The sequence below is a fragment of the Sphaeramia orbicularis genome, chromosome 3, assembly GCF_902148855.1.
Source record: "Sphaeramia orbicularis chromosome 3, fSphaOr1.1, whole genome shotgun sequence".
NCBI classification, from domain to species: domain Eukaryota; kingdom Metazoa; phylum Chordata; class Actinopteri; order Kurtiformes; family Apogonidae; genus Sphaeramia; species Sphaeramia orbicularis.
The window spans coordinates 46,167,032-46,192,279 of NC_043959.1; the positions used below are offsets into that span (position 1 = coordinate 46,167,032).

Genomic DNA, 25,248 nt, shown 5'->3' on the forward strand with positions numbered 1-25,248 from the left:
ACACTGCATTATTGTAATTTATAAACAAAATTACTTTTTTTTTTTTTTTTTTTTTTTGCAAAGCGTCTAAAAGTAACCCATGCTGAAAATCCATCATAAAAAGACAACGCTGTCAGTTCTCGGTTAATATAGAAAGAAGCGCTCCATTGAACTTGGAGGTGCGCGTTTGCATGTGGTCTATTTTATGAACAGGAAGCCACTCTGTCCATCCTGGTTGGGAATGGATAGGACATTCTTTATCCCATTGGGGGGACAATGTGGGGTCAGCCCTGTTGACTGGAGGCGTGACGGGGGGAGCAGGTGCTTCTACACCCCGCCCCCTTTTGGCTTGTCTGTCTGTCTGTCTGTCTGTCCGTCCGAAGAGGAAGCCCCACCTCCCGGGTCCCAGCAGCCGGCCGCTTCTCTCCTCCTCTCCCCGGCGCTCTGCTCAGCTCTGCTCCGTCCCCGTGGCCTCGCTTAGGCGTCGGAGCTTCCTGCGTGACAACAAAAGTGTGGACTCCCTGTTCTCGACGGAGAGATGGATCCCCGCTTTCGCTGCTAGCGGAGGGAGAGATTTACTCATTTATAAACACTGGAATAGCCCATACTTGTTTGCGGTGAGTGACTGTGTGCAAATCTGTAGGTTAGTTGTGTTTCCAAAACCGGACGTTGTTTGTGTAAAACGAGCGAACACACGGCGAGGATTTGTTGAGGAAGTCATTACGATATCGAGGAAACGGTGGTAGTTTTTTTTTTTTTTTCTTCCTCGGAGGTCGGTGCCGAGCCCTTGTGCGCGCGCGCGTGTTTGTGTATGTGTGTGTGTGCGCGCGCGCGCTTCTATGTGTGAGTGTTGTATTTAGAGACAGGAGAGAGTAGGATATCACAGAACTACAAAGACACAAGGAACTGCTCCGGTTCGTTAAGGTGGCGTTGTAATCTTTTTGTAATTATTTGATGTTTTAGCCCGTATTCCTGTTTGTGAGGGATTTTCAGACAATCGTGTTTTAAAATGCAGATTAGCCCGAAGAAGGACTAAAAAAAAAAAGAAATAACGGGCTCCCACACCCCTTAAATTAACTTCTTGTAACACTGTTCCCGGTGTGCTGTTGTGATTATTATGTCAAGTCCAGCCTAGAGGGTTCCTTCTTAAGCCATTTACGCTCACCGTTGGCTTTTTATGTAAAATTGTATTGTTGGCTTCACTTGGTTGGTAATTCGTAGTCTCCACAGTTCTACCGGCTCCTTCAACATGGTTTGAGAGCGTCTGTTTCTTCTTCTGAAAGGACCGTGTTTCCCTGCGTAAACGCGACCGTGACTGCGATAGTGACACATGTTGACCATTTGGTGCGCGCGGGTGAAGGCTCTGACCCCATGTCTGTGTGTATGCGGGCGTGCGCGTGGCAGGTGGACCGTGTTGAGTCATTTCCCACGCGCTCCTTCACTTGTCTTTAACTGCAGGCGCGTACAACAGCTGCTTCAGTGGGGAACACAAACACAGACACATACCTCGTGTATAAAACGCATTCTACAAACACAGCAGTGAAGCAACAGGCTTTCTGAACACACTGTGCTGCGGGTTGCGTTTATCTGCAGCCAGAAGTAGCCTTGTTGTGTGTTTTAGCTGCTGCTGATAAGGTTAGCCATAACTGCAATAGAGGAGAATAAGAGCCTCCTGATTTCATAGTAGCTGACTTTCTCTCTTGTGTCTAACTGCTACTGGCTAGTGATGGGAGTTATTCATTACCTGAGTGTATGTACAGAGCTATGTAATGTCCTTTTTATATCATTGTGGTACATATTCTATTATTTTATGATGCATTGCATGAATTATAGCTTGAATAATCGTATAAATGGCTCACAGCATGGCCAGGTCAAATAAAAATGGTGTTGTCTACCTTGAAATTGAATGAGGGGTTTTCGTCAGGGGAAGAGAGTGATAGCTAGTGCTGTTCTGTTTCACTTGTTGTGGTTTACAGTCATTCCGGTATGATCACTGTTACTGGATATATTTCAACCACTGTTTTAGAGCAGACAAATACATTTACTGAGTGGACAAATTCAGTAAAGGTGTCACAGGAAAACATGTTTATTCAAGCAATATATTTATACTTTTAACATTTTTTTTTATTGTAATGTAACATGTAAAACTATATTGATATTTATGGTGGGTGACAAGAGTCAAAAACATGTTAACTTTAATGTCAAGTTAGGCTATATTTTTTTAACTTTACAGAATTTTACATTTGCTGTTTTCTCCTGATGTTACCACCTGTATGACTGAATGAGAATGAAAAACTTAACTTTTGATTGAACCTTCATGCATGCACTTCACTAGTCTTTTTCTAGATTTATTTGTGATATGTTTTAAGTAACAGTCAAGTTAAGACTTGAGAGACATGTTTTGTTTTTGTTTTTTTCATGTTTTAAAATATATCCCCAGTGAAATCATATTTAAAATCTACTAAAGATATACATTGAAAAAAAAAACATAAATGCAACACTTGTCTTTGCTCCCATTTTTGATGTGAACTCAAAGATCTACAACTTTGTCTATGTTTACAAAAGGCATATTATTCTCAAATATTGCTCACAAATTTGTCTAAATCTGTGTTAGTGAGCACTTCTCCTTTGCCGAGATAATCCATCCACCTCAAAGGTGAAGGTAAGGTGAGGTAAAGATGCTGATTAGACAGCATGATTATTGTACAGGTGTGCCATAGGCTGACCACAGTAAAGGGCCACTCTAAAATGTGCTGTTTTACTGTATGGGGGGGTCAGAAAACCAGTCAGTCTCTGGTGTGACCACCATTTGCCTCATGCAGTGCAATACATCTCTTTCACACAGAGTTGATCAGGTTGTTAATTGTGACCTGTGGAATGTTGATCCACTCGTCTTCAATGGCTGTAGGAAGTTGCTGGATATTGGCATGAACTGGAACATGCTGTTGTTTACGCCTATCCAGAGCATCCCAAACATGCTCAATGGGTGACATGTCTGGTGATAGTGCTGGCCATGCAAGAACTGGGATGTCTTCAGCTTCCAGGAATTGTGTACAGATCCTTGCAACATGAGGCTGTGCATTGTCATGCTGCAGCATGAGGTGATGGGCGTGGATGAATGGCACAACACTGGGCCTCAGTATGTCATCATGATATCTCTGTGCATTCAAAATACTATCAGTAAAATGCACCTGTGTTTGTTGTCCCTAACGTACACCTGACCATACCATAACCCCATCGCCACCCGAATCACAATGTTGACATCAGCAAACTGCTCACCCACACGACGCCATACACGCTGTCTGCCATCTACCCTGTACAGTGAAAACGAGGATTCATCTGAGGAGAACACCACCTCTCCAAAGTGCCAGACACCACTGAATGTGAGCATTTGCCCACTCAAGTTGGTTACAATGACAAACTGCAGTCAGGTTGAGACCACGATGAGGACAATGAACATGCAGATGAGCTTCCCTGAGATGGTTTCTGACAGTTTGTGCAGAAATTCTTTGGTTTTGCAAACCGATTGTTGCAGCAGCTGTACGGGTGGCTAGTCGCATACGATCTTGGTGGTGAAGATGCTGGTTGTGGAGGTCCTGGGCTTGTGTGGTTGTGAGGCAGGTTGGATGTATTACCAAATTCTCTGAAACACCTTTGGAGGCGGCTTATGGTAGAGAAATGAACATTCAATTCACAGGTAACATCTCTGGTGGACATTCCTGCAGTCAGCATGCCAATTGCATGTTCCCTCAGAAGTTGTGATATCTGTTGCATTGTGCTGTGTGATAAAACTACACATTTTAGAGTGGCCTTTTAATGAGGGAAGCCTATGGCACACCTGTGCAATAATCATGCTGTCTAATCAGCATCTTGATATGCCACACCTGTGAGGTGGATGGATTACCTCAGCAAAGGAGAAATGCTCACTAACACAGATTTAGACAAATTTGTGAACAGTATTTGAGAGAAATAGGCCTTTTGTGTATAGAAAAAGTCTTAGATCTTTGAGTTCTGCTCATGAAAAATGGGAGCAAAAACAAGTGTTGCATTTGTATTTTTGTTCAGTGTAGATATAGAAGTTATTTTTAGGAAACTGTCAAGGTTGGTTGGTGGTTTTGGTATGTGTTCACATGTGATCAAGATTCATACTCTGACATCATACACATACAACAACATACCTCATGAATGTAAGTGTAAGCTGTAGGATGTTTTGATGTTGCCAGTAACTGAAGTTCTCTACTTGATCCATCTAGTTACTCTGCTGCAAAAGGCCTGCATTGAGGACTCTTCAACAGAAAACCCAATGAAGCATGCTCACGATTCATATTTAAGTTGGAGCATAGTTTACTATAACATTGTTGTGTTGGTGTGCCAGAATAATGCATTCCCTCTCATCAGACACTACACTGAACTGCTTGGTCATCAGCAATCATTTTAAGTAGAGATGACCCGCAAATTGTGCAGTTATTGTTACCTCCGCTAGGAGGTATTGTGATCACTTTGCTTTGTGTGTGTGCATGCGTGTTTGTTTGTTAGCAAGGTAACTCAAAAGGTTATGGACAGATTTTCATGAAATTTTCAGGAAATGTTGATATTGGCACAAGGAAGAAATTATTAAATTTTGGTGGTGATGGGGGGCCATGGGGGCCCACTGATCTGTCTTGGCGGAGGCCTGCGCTCTCTGAATGCTTTGTTCAGACCATTGTACAAGTTCTCTATGTACTTTAATTTAGTTCCCCACACCTGGAAGACACCTTGTTTAAAAATAATCATCTGCAAATTTCTCCAAATCTTTTTGACACCTTTAAGCTGCCTGCTTATATTTGACATTGAAATGGTTTCCCGAGCGTGCAGACATTCTAGAGAGCCCCAAACTGATCTTGAGTTTCATGGTGGTGAAATAAGAATTAAACAAATTGTCCAGTGAATGAGATTAAGACCATTTCTAAAATGCAAAACGCAAGTCTGCCTACCAGTTTAATAAAAAACAAAGTTTTGTGACCATATCTAGGGAGGGGGGAACTAAGTAGCAGCATGAAAATAACCTTCTTGGCAGAAATAATAAAACTATGAGTTAGCTGACTTTAAGTGGATTTATCCTCCCTTGTCGCAGACTTACATGTGTCTGATGGTTCAGCATATGATAAGAGCACTAGATTACTTATGCAAATCTGACTCTAAGGAATGGAATTTCTTGCTTGTGATGTGCCATTTAAAAGTTTTCAAACCCTTGTACAGAGATGGTGCTTTTCCTTGGCATGTTTTCAGGTGTCGTTGTGCTGTTTGTCATGCTGCGGTAGCCTGCAGTGCTGTGAGTATCTGGGGGCTAGACAGCAGCTGTGTTGAGCAGAGTGTTGGTGACAGTTTGTCTGTGGCAACAGCACCTGGCTCTGTTTAGAGAGTGATTAGGAGAGTCCCAAGCAGCTCCCTGTACTGTTTACACAAGGAGCCTGGAGTTAAAGGTGACCCACTTTGCATTTCCTTATCAACAGGCCACATTGATAGCTTTGAATAGCACTGACTGTAGAGTGTCTTTTGCATGGGTTTACATAGTTCACTATTAGAGAGAATGGGATGTGTTTGACTGGGTGAGGCTTGGATTTGACTAGCATTACAACAATGTCCTGAGGTGGTATGAAAATAAGGCTGCACACACCAGTGTTTTGTGTGTCAGAGCAGGGTTGCTGTGTGGTCTACCTATGTATTGGAGGGGAAACCACTGTAGGTCATCATACCTCCTTCGCCTCTGCCACCTCTGTCTCTCTGTTGCCTGTTACTCTCCCACCCTCCCCCTTTCTCCCATTTGATCTATGTTCTACTTCCTCTTCTTTCTCCCCAGTTCATATTCCTCTGTTGGTACATATGTTGTATTTTGTTGCGTTAGGCATTTTTGACAGCTTTTCCCTTTAGTGTGGAGAGATTGTGTGTCTCAGCATCTCCTACTGGGTGTAAAAACCAGTCGTAAAGGTAATCTGTAAATGTGATGACCAGTGAAGACAGCTGAACAAACAAGACCTTAAACCTTTATCTGGGGGAAAGATGGCTAGCTGGAATGCCAGACAGGCAGGTAGGTATGCAGAGGATCACAGGTAGAATAGTGTGAAGGAAGCTGTAAAAGCAGTTGGCCAGAAAACCAAAAACTTCCTGTGGCTCGTGACTTTTGTTCTTTGTTCTTGCTCACTGATAAACCTACTTATCGTGTGTGTGTTTACTCACTGTGTGTAAGAGCAAGCCTAACCTGCTCTGTTAGTTGGGCCTGTGTAGAGACACACATTTCCTTGTGTTGTCCAGTTTTTTGTTAAACCGTGCTTTATGCTTTCCCACCAGGTATTGTGTGCATGTGAGGGGAGATGAGCCAAGAGTCCAGTGATGTTTTGAAGGCGTGGCATTGCTTGTTACATACCCTGGCACACTGATACACCTTTTGCCATAACTACAGATATGTTTGACGGATGTGTTAATTGTACATGCCTTAACACTTGCTCAACATCACACTAAATAGTAGGGGTGTAACGGTACAGAAAAATTTTGGTTAGGTATGTGTTCGGTACAGGGGTCTTTGGTTTGATACATTTTTAGTAAGTTTTCAGCACAGTGAAGGAGACTAGTGAAGGGGGGCTGTGCTCTGTAACTACCGAAAACCGAAAGTGAAACTTAACACGCTTCAAATGTCTGACCCGGCTTCTGTGCCTCTGTTATACTCCTTGTTGTAATGTTTACCTCCCCCTATCAGCGCCCCAGCCTCCGAATAAAGTGTTTTGGGTTCTTTTTGCAGCGGCGCTGAGAATGTACATAGAGGAAACCCTGCACATGGGTTCTGCTTGCAATCACCCTGCTTACTGAGTGTTTGTGTTCTTCACATAGGCTACATGTATTCGTTCGGTACACCTTTGTATTGTAATGAAGGCCCTGATCCGAAACGGTGCAGTACAAACGAGTGCACCATTGGACCCCTACTAAATAGTGGCTGTATGTGTAATAGTAGATTAAGAATGTCATTTGAAAGGTAAACATGTTTGTTTCTAAAAAAAACTTGAGTTAAAAATTGATCAATATGCACATTCAGTCCACAAATAGACGTCTCTTCAATGTGTAGATGATTTAAATGACTTATTTTACCCAGATTTATTGGTTAATTATGTTAGTAAGGATGGCTGTCCAACTACTTACTCATCTGCACAGGAACATTCTTTATGGAGCAAGGAACTATTTGTAATTTCATAGTTTTCTTTCTCATATCCTCATCCATGTGGGACTTGGTTGGATGTGTGGGATGTGGTTAAATATAGCTGCAGAAAACATTGTTAACAGGTATTCTGCAACTTCACTTGCCCAGGTGCCCTCTTTGGTTTAATTTTAGAACAACAGTTTTCATAGCGTTAATAGTGTTTGTAGTCTCCTCCCCTTGCGTGATCATAGTTTTGTCAAAGGGGGACTATTGTAAAAAATTTCATTCATGCAAGTCATTCTTGCCACATTTACCAGCCCAAACAATGTTCTAGATATCTTTAGATGTGTGTGTGTGTGTGTGTGTGTGTGCGTGTGCGTGCATGTGCATGCGTGTGTGTTTGTGAAGCTGATGTTTGCTGCCGTCATTGTCATACCCCGGGGCCTGATAAGCGTTGGCCAAACAAACACAACACAGGCAACATGAGAGCAGTAGATAAGAGAATCATACACACACTCTGTACTGGCCATACTTGACTATTGCTCTTACCAAACTGTGGCTTCATTGGTTTTGGTGTGTGTTGCTCTGCATTTATCAAAGTATATGTATCTGTCTGTTGTTTGTGTTACCCTGTCACACTCTTACAGTATAACCTGGTATTGTGCTAAAGGCTACAATTCAACAAAGGCCTTTTCTTTTGCTATCGCATCATCATCTCTCTTTTCCCATCTATCTGTGTCTGCTTCTATCTCCTCAACATGTCTGTTTGCCTCTCGCTTCCTCTGTTTCTCTCTTTCTCTGTCTCCAGTATATCAGATATATCAGCTGACTGTCATATTGTGTGTGTCTGTTTGTTAGCATGCCTTCTTGCATTTGAGTGCAAGGTCATATATCTGCCTGAAGAACTTCAGTGGGTTCTGTGGCCAAGTGTTTTAATACACTCATGGACCGAACTGCATGCCAGATTTTCCGTGTTGAACCTGCTCTCATAGAAGATGTAGTTGCCAGCATGACTTTTTTCTGGCTAGTATTTGCATAACTAAAGAGTATCCATTTTAAGCAGTTATTTAAATTTGTTTATATCTTATCTCCGTATGTGTTGTGTCATCTCAGTTTCACATGACCCATAAGATGTTTTCCCTTAGCGTTACGACTAACTGATAAAGTAAGATATTATTTAGTAAACAGATCTAATAAGTTCATATGAACTTAAATCCCAGCTAAGGAAGTTGACTGGGAATGCTAACTTGGCTTAAATGTATGTGGTACACAACTTATGCTAAATGTACTTCCCTTATCTTTAAATGTCACGAGGGTTGTTTAAAGAATGGACCATTCATTCATCACCACAGAGCATTCATTGCAGGCCTGGTAGTACACATTCCACCAGCTAATAACAAAACAATGAAATGTTAAGCTAAATTTTAGTCCTACTTGGGGAGTGAATTTTGACTCTTGAAAGTGTTGGAGAATTTTAACAATCATTTTATGATGCATTTCTGTTCTGTAGCTATCTGCTTGAAAGAGTTAGATCCCTCAGGTCTCAATTATGTGAGCCTGTCCTACAGAAATGTTGTCTCTGCTCACTCGGATGCCACTGTGAGAGCAAGTAAGCTACACCTTACCTTTAGGAGAGGGGTTCAGTCATCAGGCCATCCACACACAAACACATGTACAAGCAGGAACACAGACCAATTATACCAATTACAATATTACAACAGGGCAACTCTCAGCAACTGGACCTTTCTATGGAAAGTCAAGTGGGTGCTGTGTACACATCTGTGTGTGTGTGCGCGCGTGCGTGCGCGCGCTGTGCAGCCGCCTGGGAATCAGGGCCCATGCAGAGCACTTGGAGTGCTAATTAGGCAACCACAACCCAGCAGAGTACATCACAGAGAGAAAAAGAGAATAGAGGGGAGGGAGAGGTTGAAGTGATGAGTGAATGTAGCGGAGCCAGAAAAACAACGCTCATTTCCCGAGGAAGGTTGTGGAGGAGAGAAAGAGAGTAAGAGATGAAGAGAGAAAGTGGAAGAAAAGAAGCTGAAAGTAGATAATAACTGAAACATGTTATCATCCAGTATTCTCTTAGGGCACTGAGAGGTTTTCGGCACAGAACAATAAAGTGTATCCAGTTGTGTAAGACATGTCGGCTCCTGGTGTATGTGTACATGTTTGCTAGCTTGTGCATGCATTTGTTTCTGTGGCTACGGGTACATTTTAGAGCAGCCCAGGTGCAGAAACCATGATAAGCTCCATGGCAGCACCTTCTTTACTTTCTTCTGTTATTTAGAGTTCATCTGTGGATTCTACATCATCACATCTCCCACCTAACAAGGAAGTGTCACTTTACCGCCTTTTTCTGTTACTCTGAATCAGGTGAGGTACTTAAAAGATGTTCCAATGAGGATGAGGATGGTGATGGTGAGTCAGAGCTGACTCCCTGCCTCCTCTTAGTCAAACAGCTGGGCTGAGGCTGTAGCTGGCCCTCTCATCAGGAGAGCAGCAGGCCTGTATCCCCCTCAGAGAGAGGCTACAGAGGCCACAGCTACACAGACAGCAGCTTGACTTCTGGGGCATAGACCACAAAGAGCCAGAGACACAGACACAAGGCTCTTATGTGTGTTTGTATGATGGTGTGTGTCTCTGCATGTGTGTGTTCACACTCTCTAAGCAGTGTTGTGAAGCGTAACCAGACTGTTCTGTCATACGCCCACGCTGGTGTCTCAGAGAACACAGCCACACACTCCCCAGATGACATACATGCACGCACATACACATACACACACAACCCCGGCAACCTCTACCACAGCCGCTATGTAATTAACAGACAGAGGAAATGGCGCTGTTAGGGTGGGTGAGTCAGATGCAGGGAGGAGAAGAGGAGAGAATCATCTCAGCTCGTGCCTACCCTCAAGACACACTCTGTTTCTCTGTGGCTGTGTGTGCGTTGGAGAATAAAAGAGAGGAAGGTGAAGAGAGGGAGAGAGATGCCGGCTGGTCTTTTGAAATCTCTGTGTTTTTGTTGCAAGCTGCTGGCAGGCAGGTTGGTGGTGCGGAGTGGGGGCTGGGGACTGATGGGTGGTGGTGAATGCACAGTGAGTGGAGGAAAGAGACGAAGAGAAAGTAGGAGGTGAGGGATGAATAATAAGGTGTGTGCACATGCACACTCACGTACACAGTCGTATCATTTAAAGCCACACAAGGTAAAAGACAGGATGACTGCTCTCTTTGCTCCTTGCACAGGGGTGTGTGTGTGTTCAAGACAGGGAGAGCAAGCTGGGTCAGAGGGAGATGTACTCTGTTCTCTGCTGAAGCTCCATAATGGAGGCCTGCTGTATAATGACAGCTCAGACACAGGCAATACTCTGTCTCTCTCTCTTTCAGTTTCTTGATTGATCTTTTGCTCTGTCACTGTCTCACCCCCTCCTGCCCTTATTTCTCTCAGTCTCTTTGTCTTCCTTTTCTTTTTCCCTCCTGTCCTCTTTTCTGTATCTCAGTCTCCAGTGGAATTGTCGCCTTTGATTCTGTAGCTCTGCAGCCATAATACTGCCGGTTCAGGATTTCTCTGATATTAGGTTTTTGCTCTTTGATGTAAAGTAAAAGATATGACACACATGTGCACAGACATGCACAGGTGTCCATGTGAAAACATACACGCATACACATTCGTTCTATATTGCCTCAGGGTAGAATGCTCTGACATCTCATCTCAGAAGTCAAACAAACCTGGAACTACCAGAGCGGGTTTATCCTGCTGTGCCCTTGTATACTGTGTGTGCAGAAGACAGAGATCATGACATTCTGTTTGTACAGTTTGTATTTAAGCCCTGGTATTCAAATGTATAAGTGTTTACATGTGGGTTTGAGGTCCGGTCGTTCCTGTGTGTATGTGAATTTACTGCACTTTAAGGAAAACCTACTTGTCTAGCTTGATGCTTTGCTTTATAAAGCTGCTTATGGGTACACTGCTTTTCATTAAGAGTATATTGCTTAAAGGGTGAATTTTTTCAACCATTAGGTTATGTTTATTACTGTCTTTTGGTCAGTAACAGTAGGTGTCATCTTTAAAGTTAATTTTAGGTTAAATGACTGCAGTGATAGTGGTTATGCTCATATTAATCCATTTTTCAAGCCTGGCTTCGTCTCACTGCTGCATTCTTCGAATTTTGTAATGTATTAATTTCCCTATTTCCAGTTGTCATCAGCCAAAAATTTCTTTCATGCTGAATTCCTACCATCCTTCCATCCCTTTTATTCCCCTTCAGCCCATCTTAAACGTGCTATCAAGTCAGTCAACCATTAAGGATGGCATGTACTTATCAAGTCTGATGCTAAATCCCTCCAGTATCTGTGAATGAGCTACTTATTCTAGGTCATTTCAACAAGGTGGATTGTTGAACCACTGTCTTCAGGTTAAAAGGTGCTTTCCTCAAAATGTGTCTCTGGCTGAGTGCATGTGCTACACTGTGAGTGACTGTGATCAGAGTCTGTGATCTGAACATCCAGCAGCTATCATGGTAAAAGATGTTTCTTATCGTGATGACTTTTTGGAGGTTTGCTGTTGAAATGAATTGTAAATGCATCCCTTTCAACTCTTCACCTCACTCACTCACCTTGGTCTGATATTTTTCTCCACTCTAGTATGTAAATTGGAACTCTCCTGATAAAGAAAATGGATCAGTTTCATCTGTCACCAATCACAGTGACACCTGGAGCTGAATTTTCTGCAGATGCTTGAGAAATAAAAGACTTCCTGAATGGTATTGGTAAACACATTTTAAAGTGAAACCGTAGTGTCTGTTTGGTTTTTATTAGCAAATACTGCTCAGAAAATATGTCATAGAGCGAGGATCAAAAAAACTGTGAGGCTGCTATCTGTTAGAACAGGAATGTAGGAGTGGAACAAAACACCTAACCACAGAGGCTATGTTACACTAAAGCTACAAGAGAATTGGAAGCTGAGTATAGAGACGCTTTCAGAAATAGTGCTTCAGTTGCCTCTTAACCACATATGTTGAGCCAATCTGTTTATTGCAGTGACATTTTTATTGCTAAATTAAGGGCAGACACTACCATAGTTAGGCTCTGCTCTGACAGAGGAAGACCAAATTGTGGCTTACATATGGTGTGACATACCAGACCAGTGCAAAAGGGGCATCTGCTGCTGTTGCAAAGCCATTGATGCACAGTCAGTTGTGCTGTTTCAGACTACGGTGGACTTGGCCAAGCCAGGTTGGTGGCTGGATCAGATAGATGGGCCAGCAGAACTGCACTGCTAGTTTTAACAAGCTGATAGGCAAATCCCTCCCTGGTTAAAGATTAACCACTCGCTAGAGCTGCCACTGCATTATCTCCCCACTGGCCAGGGCACATGGGAGCCAAGAGGATTGACTTTATTTGTGTGCGTGTGTGTTTTGTTATCCTGGTGGGGACTTGGTGTGGCCCTGAATGCGCACAAACCTATGGGGACATGTGTCCTTGTGCGGACAAAACTTGAGGTCCCCACAGGTATAGCCTGTTTTTTGAGATTAATAACTTAGATGTAGGCTAAAACTAGAATTAGAGGTTAAAGGTTAGGTTAAGTGCAGGAAATGTAATATGTTGACAAATGTCCTCATGAGGATAGTGAAACAAACCCGTTGTGTGTCAGGGGGTTTGTTTGACTGTGAGAGTTAGTGATCGGCTTTACTCCCAGTGGGGTGTTAAAACTATGTGTTTACTGTATGCCATTTAGCAGTCAATCTGCTTTGTGTGTGCATATGGGTGGGATCATTGTGTGTGGTTTGTTGTAATCTACATTTCTTTTTTTAAAGGCTTTGTTTTGTTTCTCCTGAGGGCATAACAACATGCAAAGGGTTAAATGCATCAGGAAGCTTGCTGTGTAACAGATTCTTTTAACCCTTGGGTTGTCTGTAAAAATTCTTGTTACTGTGCCAAAAGATCTAATTGTTTCAAATTTCTGTTGAACTTTTGCATACAGATCTAAACCTCGCTAGTGGCTGTAGCATATTTATTTCATTATCTCCTAGCAGTATCAGTTAAAGTCTTTCTTTTGTGTATCATTGGATTAAAGGACAGTGACATATGCTGTTTCATTACCAGAGGGCTTCCTCTGATTAACTGGGAGACAATGCCATCTGCTGGATATTTGCAGCATGTAGCGCCAGAGAGTAACTCTACTACTAAGCAAATATAACTGAGTGATGTTAAGAGGTGGAGGCTTCTGTAGAAATTCATAAGAGATTACTCAGCCTGGGTTGCGCAAATCAAGCAATGCATCATAATGTACCCTGAGAGGAGAGCCTTAAATTGTCTGACTTGTGTTTTTCTTTTTAAAAATAAATAGAAACAGAGTAGAGAACCGTCCAACCTTCTATTTATTGAAACTCTGTCTGAAATATTAGCTAATTCATAATAAACTGCACTATTCTCTTCTGTTGAAGAGAGCTTGACATGCATCAAGTTCCTCCACCAAACTGAAACTTTTACCGCCAGGATGCTGTTAAAGTTAAAACTATGTTACCACCAGTAACCTGTCAGTGTGTGATTTGTTATTGTGTTTGCTTCATGAAAGCTTTTTTAGAAAGACAGAGAGCCAAAGCTCCTGTCTCCAAAACCAGCACAGTGAGCTTTGTGATGCAAGACAGGAAAGAAGAAAGACAAAGTGTGACCGAGTATGGCAGTCTTGTGTTTTCTCAGGGAAAGCAGCCTGTGGCCTGAGGAACAGAAAGAAGCTTTGTCGAGAGGTGGCCTTTGGCACAATGCGGGCCACCTTGTAGCTTTACCCCACTGATAATCTCCCTCCCTGTCATCATTCTTGCTCACTTGCTCCCTGACTGTTCTGAGTAAAGCTGCTAGTGACGGAAGGAGGAAATGACTAAAGAAACTAGTCATTCACACCCCTGCGTTGACAGCAGGATGGACAGAGAGGAAGTCAAACCCACGCTTTTACCCTTTTCCTGAGCCCTCCACCCCCACCCACTGTTACACATTAGTCCTCCACCCTGATAGCAACTTGTCATAATTGTGGTGTGTGTCGACAAGAAGCTTTTGCACGTATGTTTGTGAGATTTAATTTTATGTCTACAGTTTTTGGTTGACTTCCTTTGCTTGTGTAAAAATTAATTCAGAAAGAATGCATTTCATTAGTTTTCAGTTTGGGATATGATTGCCTTTCTTCTACTTTTTTGAGAAGCTGCTGTTGTTTTAGGACAGTAATCAGAATAAAGCTCACTGATTTGAATTAAGGGAGATATTGAAACACAAAAGACTCTCTCTTATACTGTAAGGCTTGACACAAGCCAGGACATGTCCTTTCTTTTTCTCCCTTTTCTTTTTCTGTCTCACTGTCTCAAGAAGGGAAGGGCACCTCACATGTTTAACTTTACTCCCCTACCCTCCCAAACCATCTATGCATATACAGAAACATTCACACTGCCTGTCGCTCCCCAGCAATGGGGTCAGATGTGGTGACCGGCTGAGCACCCTCCTCCTTCTCCATGTCTCCCCTCCCCCTCCTCTGGCTCGCCTTGGCAAGGCATGCATGCCTGTGTCTGTTATCTACAAATGGCTGAGGAATTATAGGTTGAGAGGGGAGGAGGAGTGAGTGAGGGAGAGTGTGAGGGTGGGAGGAAAGAAGGGGGGTGAGGTCATGTGACATCGCAGCAGCTGCTAGGCTAAGAATTTCTGTTTTCTCACTTAGAGAGCGAGAGCTAGAACAAGGAGGGGAGAGATAGGCAGCGTGTGTGGTGTGTTGCTTTGTTAGATAAGCTCTAAACGGTCTTTGTGAGCGCGAGCAACAGAAAGGCAGACTGGCAGGGAGGGAGAGAGGGTGGACAGGCTTGAGGAGATAGATAGAAGGAGAGCGAGATAGAAGAGAGCAGGACGATGGTGTGTGTCCTGTCGGCGGCTGCCGGTGTGTGCTGGGCTGGGCTCAACATGAAGATGCAGCCATGGGGGATCCAGGCGGCTCCACTCCTTTGTGCAGTAAGGAGCTTCGGCCACACTTTTTATCTATGAGGGGGGTCATGAACCACTGCCAGGTCTCCGGATGTGTGCCTCTGTGTGTATTTGTTAGATTACATGTTTGTCGCTCCTCTTTTTTTTTCAGTGTTACTTGCCTGGGGCACTGTTGGTACTGTGTATAGTAGAGCTACCGGCAGCAGATTCTTTAAATGCAGTGTACTCTCTATAGCTTGCTAGTTTTTGCAAAAAGTTTCCCATTCTTTCATTCTCTTCTCTGACTTTCAGAGTTCCTCTCCTAAGAGGGAGGGAGGGAGGAGCAGTACTTTAGTATCTTGCAAAGTCACATTGCTGGACTGGGCAGCGTTTTTGCATGATTGCCTTTCTCTCAATGGTGCTGTGTTTTGTACAGACAATAGTCATTGTTGATTCCATTAATAATTTTGTGCTGGGTTCATTTGGAGTGCACTGAGTACCTTGGAGGTTACAGGCAGGACAACTCGAGAGGTGGTGGGAATGTTATTCACTCACTCATGCTTCACTTGCTGCTGTGTGTGCCTGCTCAAACAAACATACACACACACACACACTATGTTCTGCCTTTCGCTTCTCAGGAGGCAACATGATCTTTTTATAGCCCTATCAGCCTCTGGGGTAAACCCAGATATAACTCCTACTAATCTAATTGTGCTATTGATACACTCTTAGTGAGCAGGTTTCATTTCAGAGAGTATATCTTTGTCCCAGAAGGTGTTGTGTCAGCTGGAAATTAACTTTCAATGTTACTTAACATTCTGAACAATCCCCTGCCTGTGTGTTTTGTTGTAATGTCTAATACCTCTGCTGCGCACGAGCTATTCCAGTCTGAACTTAAACTGTCTTCTGAGCCACTGTTTTTGTGTGTATTTGTGTGTGTGTGTGTGTGTGTGTGTGTGTGTGTGTGTGTGTGTGTGTCGCCTGAGCACGTACTGTAGGGCTATCACACACCGTTCTGGCATTTAGGGATTCCACTGACCAAGGGGCTGTCAACGCGGTGTCACCTTTCACCACACACACGCATGTTCTTACGCACACACAGGAAGGAAACACACAGCCATCTAAACCTTCCTCAACCCTTTTCCCCTTCCAACCACCAGAGAGCTCTTATTAATCTGAAGGTAGAGAGACGTGACACACATAAAAAGCATCACTTTTATCATCTGTTGAGTATTGAATCTTCATTAAACTAAAACCAAAAATGACCAATTCAGTGATACGATCTATAGTTACGCAAGTAGTTATGTAATATTCTCAAAACGTAATGATTTAAATCCAGAAATGCACAGCTGGAAGTTTTTTAAAGGAGCCTTTTTCTGAAGTGAGTTTTAATAGTGATTTGACAATTTTTTTATGCATACCATTATATACTTCTGCTAAGAAATAAAATCGCCCTTGCAGTGTTGAAGCATGCTCAGTAAAAGTGTGGCAAAACTCTGGCAGACACACAGACAGACTGGAGCTTTTGGGCGAGGAAAGCGTGACCTGCCCTGCTAACCTCTCACCTCTGACCCTGAGGCATACAACCAAAGCCCCTCAAACGACCAATCCCTGTCCACCCCAGCTGTCACAGACATCTAACACCACACTTTGCCCTGTCTCTCAGTGTCAAAGGAAATGGCTATGTGCCTCATTCTTTTTGCATATCTGAATTTTTCTTTCTATGTAGCTTGAAGATATGTGCCTCTTTATAGGAATGAGTGTGTTCCCAGTTTTTGTAGTCTATATAATATCGGACTGCTATCTTTCTAGAAACTGAATCTAAATTAAACTATTTCTTACAAATTGCAACAAATTCTTTCATTTGAAAGTAATGTTTCATGCTAACGCTTTCCTATTTACTTATACTTATTTCTAGGCATGAGCCATGAGCCAAAGTCACCATCGTTAGGAATGATCTCCACAGCAACCCGAACAACGGCGACGGTCAGCCCCCTCACCCCGTCGCCGCTCAACGGCTCCATCGTAGCCAATGGAAGTCCAGCTACCCAGTCAGCTCACTCTGGATTTGCTGCAGCCCTCCGTAAATTGGCAAAACAAGCTGAAGAACCTCGAGGTAAAACACATTTTTTTACCCTAAGGCATTAATTGTGTTAAAAATAGTGAGATCAAAAAGATAAAAGCATGATTCCAGGCACTTGCGTCTGTAAACCATTCTCAGACATGCACTTCCTCTGACCCTTACCTGCACATCTGATGGATTAGGTGTTCATATCCTCATCTGCAAATGTATATGTATGGCTGTACGTGTGTGTGTGTAACTGTTCGTATGGACTTGTACTGAAAGATCCATGGTCGTGTGTGGCTGAATGCAAAGCTGCTAATAGCACTGGAGTGATATCCACACAGGATTCAATTAGTTAGTGTCCCTGAAGATAACGGGACAAAGAGGAGCCACTATTGCTGACCCACTTAATGTGCTGTATGTGACTACATGTTCGCCAGGGTGTGCTTGTCACTGTGTATATGTTGGCTCTGTAATTCCTCTTTCAATGTCCCTTCTTGTTATTGTCTGCACACATGAACCAGCCTATTGAGTTCCTGTCGCTCAAAGCTCTATACTGTGCCTGTGAAAAGGTGAAACAAGCATCAGGTGGTAAACCTCTACTGTGGTCTACTGTAGGTGGTTAGTGTACCATGTACCCAGCGTCTCTTAATGTGTGTCATCTATGTGCCAATACAAGCACCAAGTATACAAAGCCATATTTACACAGAAAGAGCAGCAGCATTTGGAAGATACTTATCATTGAGTTTGAGGGTTTACAGAGTGTGTGTGTCGTGTATGTGTGTCTCCTATGCCTTGGCTCCAGAGAGGCCCTGCTACCCCAGCTGTCCACCCTTGCTCTGGCTCTTAAATCAGACGGTCCCTCCTTCCTGGCTGTCCCTGGACACCTTGCTCCCCAGCCCACTGCAGCCTGGGACCCAGAACCCAGCAAATGATTTATTACCCATGTAGAGAGAAAGCTCAGGCCCAGCCTCTCCTTAACTCCCTCTCAATACTTCTCCCCTTCATCTCTCCTCACTCCCTCAACCCTGCATGCCAGCTCTCTTATTTACTTACACTGTCCTAAAGAAAAATCCACCTCTGGAGTTCAGTTCTGTCTTTTCATTTTATTGAGGAATCCTTCTTTTCTTTGGAATTTTTCCTTGTTATCTCTCTTGCTTATCCTCCTTTTTGTCAGTTACAGCCAGAGGATTGCATTCTCCCAGTCATGGTTTTTTAATACCTCAGCTTTTTTATATTTTTCATTGTGTTTCAAGGTGAGAATAAGTGCATGTTGGGCTATTTGTAATTCACTATCTACCATGATGGAGAGCTCCCGTCTGCGTCTTTGTCATACAAACAGACACCAGATTTTGCTTGATAAAGCTCTACTACCTTTTAATAAAAGCACAAAAATCCCCTTTGTTATTTTTGAAGTTTCCTAGCTGTGCTGCCTGACTTGTGAAGGCAGCGATGTGGGTGAGTCAGCCATCAGACATAAGGGGAAACTCTACTTGTGTTAGGAGCACCAGCTCCAGGGTGGGCAGTGGCATGTAGCCCCTGGAACTCCAGCCACCTTTCTGTCTGCAGAACCTGTATTTATAGGCAATACACACAGACACACGCACACACACATTCAAACACCCCCACACATGCAAACAGTTGTCTTTGCAACTTTGTAAGCCTCATGCACTCTCAGCGTGCTGCAGCCTGCTGTCCTTTCATTAGCTACTTTGACTCAACCATCCTCTTTCTCTTTCTAACCCTCTAGTTGATGCTTTGAGGTGACTAGTGCAGTATATATGAGGTGCCATGACTCAGTGTCCTAAGGCAGAGGAATTAGTTGGGGTTGAGTACTAGTATCACTGGCACCGGTTGCTGAACTGATTTAAGACCCTGAGCACGGCTGCTGTTTATACACACACCCACACAGCCTTACGCACACACAGACACATACATTGTCACTTGTCTGTGGCGAGTATAATGAATAGCTCTGTGTACTGAGTGCTGCGCTGAAGAGAGGAGGTGATAGATAATGAGTATCAGAGCAACGCAAAGCCACACACTCATCCCATGTACACTTACATGAATACACATGATGGCATGTGCACATTTGTGTGCACACAACTCACAGACATAGATAACACACTGCCTCAAAAAGGCAGGCATGCTGATATCTGATTAATTAGGCAGATCTGGGTTTAATCCGCACAGTTGTTTCTTCTCACACACTCTTAGACACATACACACCACCAGAATGTCATAACAGGGTTCATACTACCCATATTACACTGCCTGGAGTGAGCATGGAGAGAGAAAGAATAAAAATGTACCAGATTGATGGAAAGAATTGGCTGGAAATGAGAGGAATCTAAAGTAATTAGATTTGTGAAAACCTAAGGTATTTGGCTGATAGTGTGTATTTGTGCGTGTATGTGATTTCTCTGTGTATGTGTGTGGCCGGAGGCTCGCCTTGTTTCTGGGAGCCCAGAGCATGCTGGGACAGCAGGGCAGTGTGTCTCTGACCTCTCCATCTGGAGCCTGCCTGGAGCTCACACAGCCTCGCTGTGCTCAGTGTGTGTGTGTGTCTTCAAGGCAAAACCCTTCAGGCTGTGACTGTCCCTGAAACATTCACAAACAAGCTCATTTACTTTCCTTCTCTCTCTCCCTCTCTCCATCAAGCACCAACAGCAACCTTACACCTCTCATGACTCTGCTCAGTAGTGAAGCAGCATTTAAACATAATATACAGTTTGTACAGTCAGCAGAAGGCACAGAGGATTGCTCCTCTTATTTCCATCCGCCATCTTGTATCGTCTTCCTTTCCCTCGCTGGCAAAGCAACACACACTATGTTTCTTTCCCCTCCCCCCACTCAGTGATGCAGATTACAGGCTTTGTGTTGTGTTGTCAGTGCGTGGCCAAGACTGTAGTAGCAGGTGTGTGTGGTGTGTGTGTGTACATCAGTATTTGTGTGTCTGTAAGTGTGCTGATGTTTGTGTGTGTGAGTGCACATGTTGAGGCTTGTGTTAGTGCGAGCTGGTGGGGTGGCATATGGATGCAGGGTTGGCTGGGCACTGCTATGCACACCAGGTGTGAAATGGACTGTTTAATTAAGTGCTGATGTTGTTGTAATGCATGCTGGGAGGGAGGAAGGTGGAGGAGGAGGGCTGGGGTGTGGTGAGGTTGGATATGTTGGCAGGGTGGAGGAGTACACCTTCTGCCTGGCAGGGCTGGAGCTGGCCTTGGTTGGCCATTTTGGCAGACATAGTGTTGGTGGAGGTGGTGGTGGCAAAGGCTTGGTAGGGGCCATTTGGCAACAGTAAAACATTTTTCTGTAGTGTTGTCTTCCTGTCAAGGCTTAGTGATCCAGCAGGCTTCAGTGCTGTAGCGGCTGGACTCCTCCATTGAATCAAAGAGCCTGCTTAAGAGCTGTGGTGACTCTTTTGGCTTCTTGATCGGGTCAGTGGCTGAAGTAAAAGGTGCCGTTTATGCAGGGATACTTAGAAGCAGCCTATGACACAGCTTGGTTTGTTTGTTTGTTGAGCTGTTGGTTGTATCTTTTGTGTGTGTGTGTGTGTGTGTGTGCGCATGTGTGGCTCAGCTTGAGCGGTCAAGTGTGGAGGCAGTCTGGGAGAGTGGGACTGGTAATAGAAGAGGCGATAGAGAAAGGAGCTTCACATTAATCACACACAGCTTGGGACTGAGACAGCACTCTCTTCCTCCTTCTCTTTCCTTCTCTCTACCTCTTTTGTCCCACTCTCTCGCTCTACCTCCTCCTGACTTCATCCCCACATCACACACACCCTTACACATCAAGCAAGTGACAATCAGTACAGCTAATGAAGTGCAGGTTGAGAGCTGATGAGCCTATTTTAGACTAGGGGGACAAAGGCTGTGCTTCACTCCTCCTCCTCCTACTCTTCCTCCTCTTGCTCTCTACTGGGCCAGCATGTGTAACCATCTTCACTGTGTATAGATGAAAGGGGAGGAGAATACGGTAGAAGTGACAACGGATTGGTACCAATCGCCTACCTCCTATATGATTTCTCCCCCTATCAGATGGCAGAGAGAGAGTGGGGATTGGTGTGGAATATAGAGCAGGGGGGTTAAAAATGGACATGAGAGCATGTTGTCAGAGGGATGAAGGCTTGATTAGGAAACAGGCTTACAGGCACATACAATTGCCCGTGATTATAACAGGAATGCGATAGAAAATAAACATGCACACACATACATGCATGTATATTAGATGCAAACATATAACAACTCTCAGATATCTCCTTGAGCCATTACCAGCTGTAAGTATTAAAAATGGGTAGTGATAAGTGATAACAATTGTGTAGTGACAGATCTGTGTCTGTTCAGCAGGCAGCATGCTTGAGAACAGAAGGAAATGGAATTAGAGTATATGATGAGGTGATGGGTTTTGTTAGAGGAGAGGAGGAGGGAATGAGAGAGGAATAATAGCTGTTTGTTTGTGCGCATGTGTTTGTATGTGTTGAGGAAGGATGCCTGGTAGTACACACAGATGCTGGAAGAAAAGAAAGAAGCCGCTGGTAGCCTGCCCGTGTCTCTTTTATTTCCATCTTCCCCTCACCTGCTTCTCTTCCTGCTCTCTTAATTATTTAGTTTGCCCTGCCTTTTCTCCAGACTGCTCTGCTGGTACATGGAAGAGGAGGAGGAGGAAGAGGAGGAGATGCGAGTATGGGGGGGTGTTAGAGAAGAGGTCCGTTGCTTAGCAGTTCAGAATCACTCTGATCACCCCCTCACCTCCTCTACCTCTTTGCTCCCTCCAGCCTTATTTGTTCCCCTATCCTTGTGAATGCATGAGTGTGTGTGTCTGTATGTGGTGAGTGAATAGGCTGTGACACTAGAGCTGTATTAAGTGTAGCTCCATTCCCCAGGCTGAGTGGGCTGCTATTGATTGGCCTAGTCTTGCAGGGGAGAGTAATGGCTCTCTGAGGTGAGGGGGGGAGGATTAGGCCACTAATTGCCATTGTGCAGACAAGATATAACCCCAACCCCACCCTGTCCCTGCCACCCACTCACCCATCTGTACCTCCTATCTCTCTGCTTTCCTCACACTCCATCTCTCGCCTCACCTCACACCTCTTTTACGCTTTCACATGCTTTTTTTTCCCCAGTTGCTCCCCATCTCCTATCATTTTTCATTTTCATGTCTCACCTCACATGTATCATCACCATCTTTTCCTAACATCTCTTGTTCTTCTTAAACTCCCCCCAACCACTGCCCCACCATTTGCTGTTCCTACCTGCACTCACACATAGATTTTCAGATTTTCTCCAGACCGTCACCTCACTGCCATTATTGATCCTTTCCATTATTTAGTGGTATTAGTCAGAATGAGGTGTTTAAAATCCGTCAATATCCTGACCGCACCTAGCATTAAGTGGTCTGTTAGGTTATGTTGCCAAGGAAACCATAACAGAGAAAAAATGGTGGTTAGGTGGAGATCTGTGTTTCAGGTGTTAATTGATGCGGATATAGATGTGAAACTGGCTTTAAGTTGCAGCTGCTTTTTTCCTGGCTGCACGTAAGCATGTAAGATGCACAAATGCGCCCACACATAAACAGACATTTTCTGCTGTCCTTCCTGCACCACTGAAGTGTGTGTCCCATTGAGAGGGTTGTGACCCAGTTTGACTGTGTAATGCTGCACTCATTCTGAGCCAAGAAGACATACAGTACACTCTACTGTCAGAGAGAAAGGGAGAAGGGGGGGGGGGGGGGGGGGGGTGTCATAAACACATGGAATACTGCATAAAATAAAAATACTAATGAACAGCATGAAATAAGTTAAGAGACACAGATGAGAGATAAAGGACCCTGAATGGGGGATGCAGAGATGTTTCGGTTGGAAAGATGAAATTGCACTGATATGTGAATGTGAGCATATCATGTGAGAGCTTTGGAACTAGAGAGGGAGAGAAAGCGAGATGTGAGGAAAGCGAGGCATGTGACCAGACCGTGACCCTGCACTACAGGGTTTCCCTGGAGGGCTTTGTTAATGTGGCACAGCTACAGCACAACAGAGAAACTCATTGGGCCAGCTTTTCACCACCTGCTGTGTGTGCAGTGGTGGGGGGATCTGTGTGTGGCTGTAAGTGCCTCTGATGGTACATATATATTCAGTATGGTTGTTTCACTCCCAAGCAGTGTGTTCTTTTGGTGTGTCTGTGTGTCCTCCGTGTCAAGGCTGTGTGACTCTCACGGGGCTGCCAATCCTGATCACTGTCACTTCATAATAGGGGCCTAGGGCCATCCATCTGGCCCTGTGAGTGCGTATGCGTTATTTGTCTGTATTGTAATACTGCAAACCTCTTTTTGTCCCCAGAGTCAGAGAATCAGTTTTGTCACATTTGCTTGTTGTAATAGAACACAGCATAGGTTATTAGCAATAGCGGTTTGTGATTATTAGCCATTTAACAATATTCTGCATTTTTACAGTTACCAGTATCCGTTTATTAATATTTTTTAAGGGCTGCATTGGCACTGATACACCTGCCTGTCTCTGAACTCACCAATGCTTAGTCTTAAGACTAGACAGGGTCACATCCACAGCATTAACTGATTATCTTGGATACATATCACAAATAAAGAATGTTTATTTGCTTAATATGACTTTTATTTACTGTCCATCCATTTCACTGAGAAAACCAATAGTAAATATTGTTACTCTCTAAATATATATTTTATCTATCTATCTGTCTGTCTGTCTGTCTGTATAGATATATGTGGTGTGTTTTCCTTATTGCTAATTATCAGTATTGGATGTAGAAAGAAGCATATATTCTTTCGGTACCCACACCATTTGTGTCTGTCTCTCCCCAGCTGCTTCCTCCATCAGCAGTGAATCCTCTCCAGTGTCCTCCCCAGCCACCAACCACAGCTCTCCAGTCAGTACACCCAAGAGGGGTCCCCTCGGTCCAGGGCCTGTCCTGGTTCCCTCAGCAGGCCACAGCGTGCCAAACACTCCACCCGTAGTAACCATTGCTCCAACCAAGACCAGCAACGGCCTCTGGAGGAGTGAGAGTCGCCAGGTAAAAACACATTGAAACTGTAGTGTTTTACTATTATTTAGAACACATACTGACCTTGAGCCTGCTTTGCACTTTGTTGTTTCCCAGATTGCTCTGGTTTTATCTTTGTATTTTTCTGTGTGTCATTTTTTCAGCTGGTAAAGAAACGCTGATTTTGTCATTCCTCAGTTTGCCTGCTAACACAAACTCACACTGAAGCTCTCAAGGGATTACAGGATTCTGTTGCTGGCCTGTACCCATAATGTGGTAGTATGTGTTTGACATATGTGCAAGTGACATACGTAGTTGGCGGGGCCTATGAATGTCTGCGTCCCCTTAAACCTCCCCCATAGTTCCATGTGTTAAACAATGCCAGCTGCCATTGGGATGTTGAGGTGACAGCCTCAACGGCAACTAACATCTGTGCCCCTCCGGCCCCCCTTCTATTGAGCCCTCTTGCCCTTGGACCAGCCCCTCCCAAGTCCCCAGCCTTTAGCCTCTCATCCCACCCACCCTAACCCCAGCCTCACCCTCTTCACTCAAGCAGTCAAGTGCATCCTCTGCCTCGTCACCCCAACACCCGCACTCTGTTACTTAGTGGCGAGAGAGAAAGAGGGAGAGAGGGAGAGCTGCTTGCTTTGATAAGGAGTGGATTATGGATTATGGCCTTGCTTTAAGCCTTCTTATCTCAGCTCAGGGCTAATGGTCGAGGCCAAGCGCACGGTTATGAACAGCACTACCCAACATGCGGAAACTCTGAGACACTTTGACGGTTCCCTGGAGACAGAGAGAGGGGGGAGAGTAGAGGGTGAGAAAGGGGGTCAACCAGCCAGCTATGTATGGGACTCCCCCCTTTGACTCTCACCCTCAGTCACTAGAGCTTTTATGAAATGACCCTTCTGTGGTCCGAGGGGCAGGAGAGACAAAGGAGTGTTCCCAATGTCATAGCAATTTTCTAAGCATGAGAACACAAATAAAGCCACAGTAGTGCCTTCCTCCTGCTACACATTGCTACATATTGTAGCTAATCCTCTGTGTCTGTCTGTGTGCCCGTGTGTCTGTATATAATGTCAAGC

At 44.1% G+C, this 25,248-nt stretch overlaps 1 protein-coding gene across 1 annotated transcript in view; it reads left to right on the forward strand.

Annotated features, from left to right (window-relative positions):
• The window catches only part of gse1b (Gse1 coiled-coil protein b), a 165,309-nt gene that overhangs the window by 125,069 nt on the left and 14,992 nt on the right, over positions 1–25,248 (forward strand). Inside the window, exons 3-4 of the mRNA XM_030160375.1 lie at positions 17,004–17,201; positions 23,985–24,193. Coding sequence (XP_030016235.1) covers positions 17,004–17,201; positions 23,985–24,193 — 407 coding nt within the window. The remainder of the gene's footprint in view (positions 1–17,003; positions 17,202–23,984; positions 24,194–25,248) is intronic.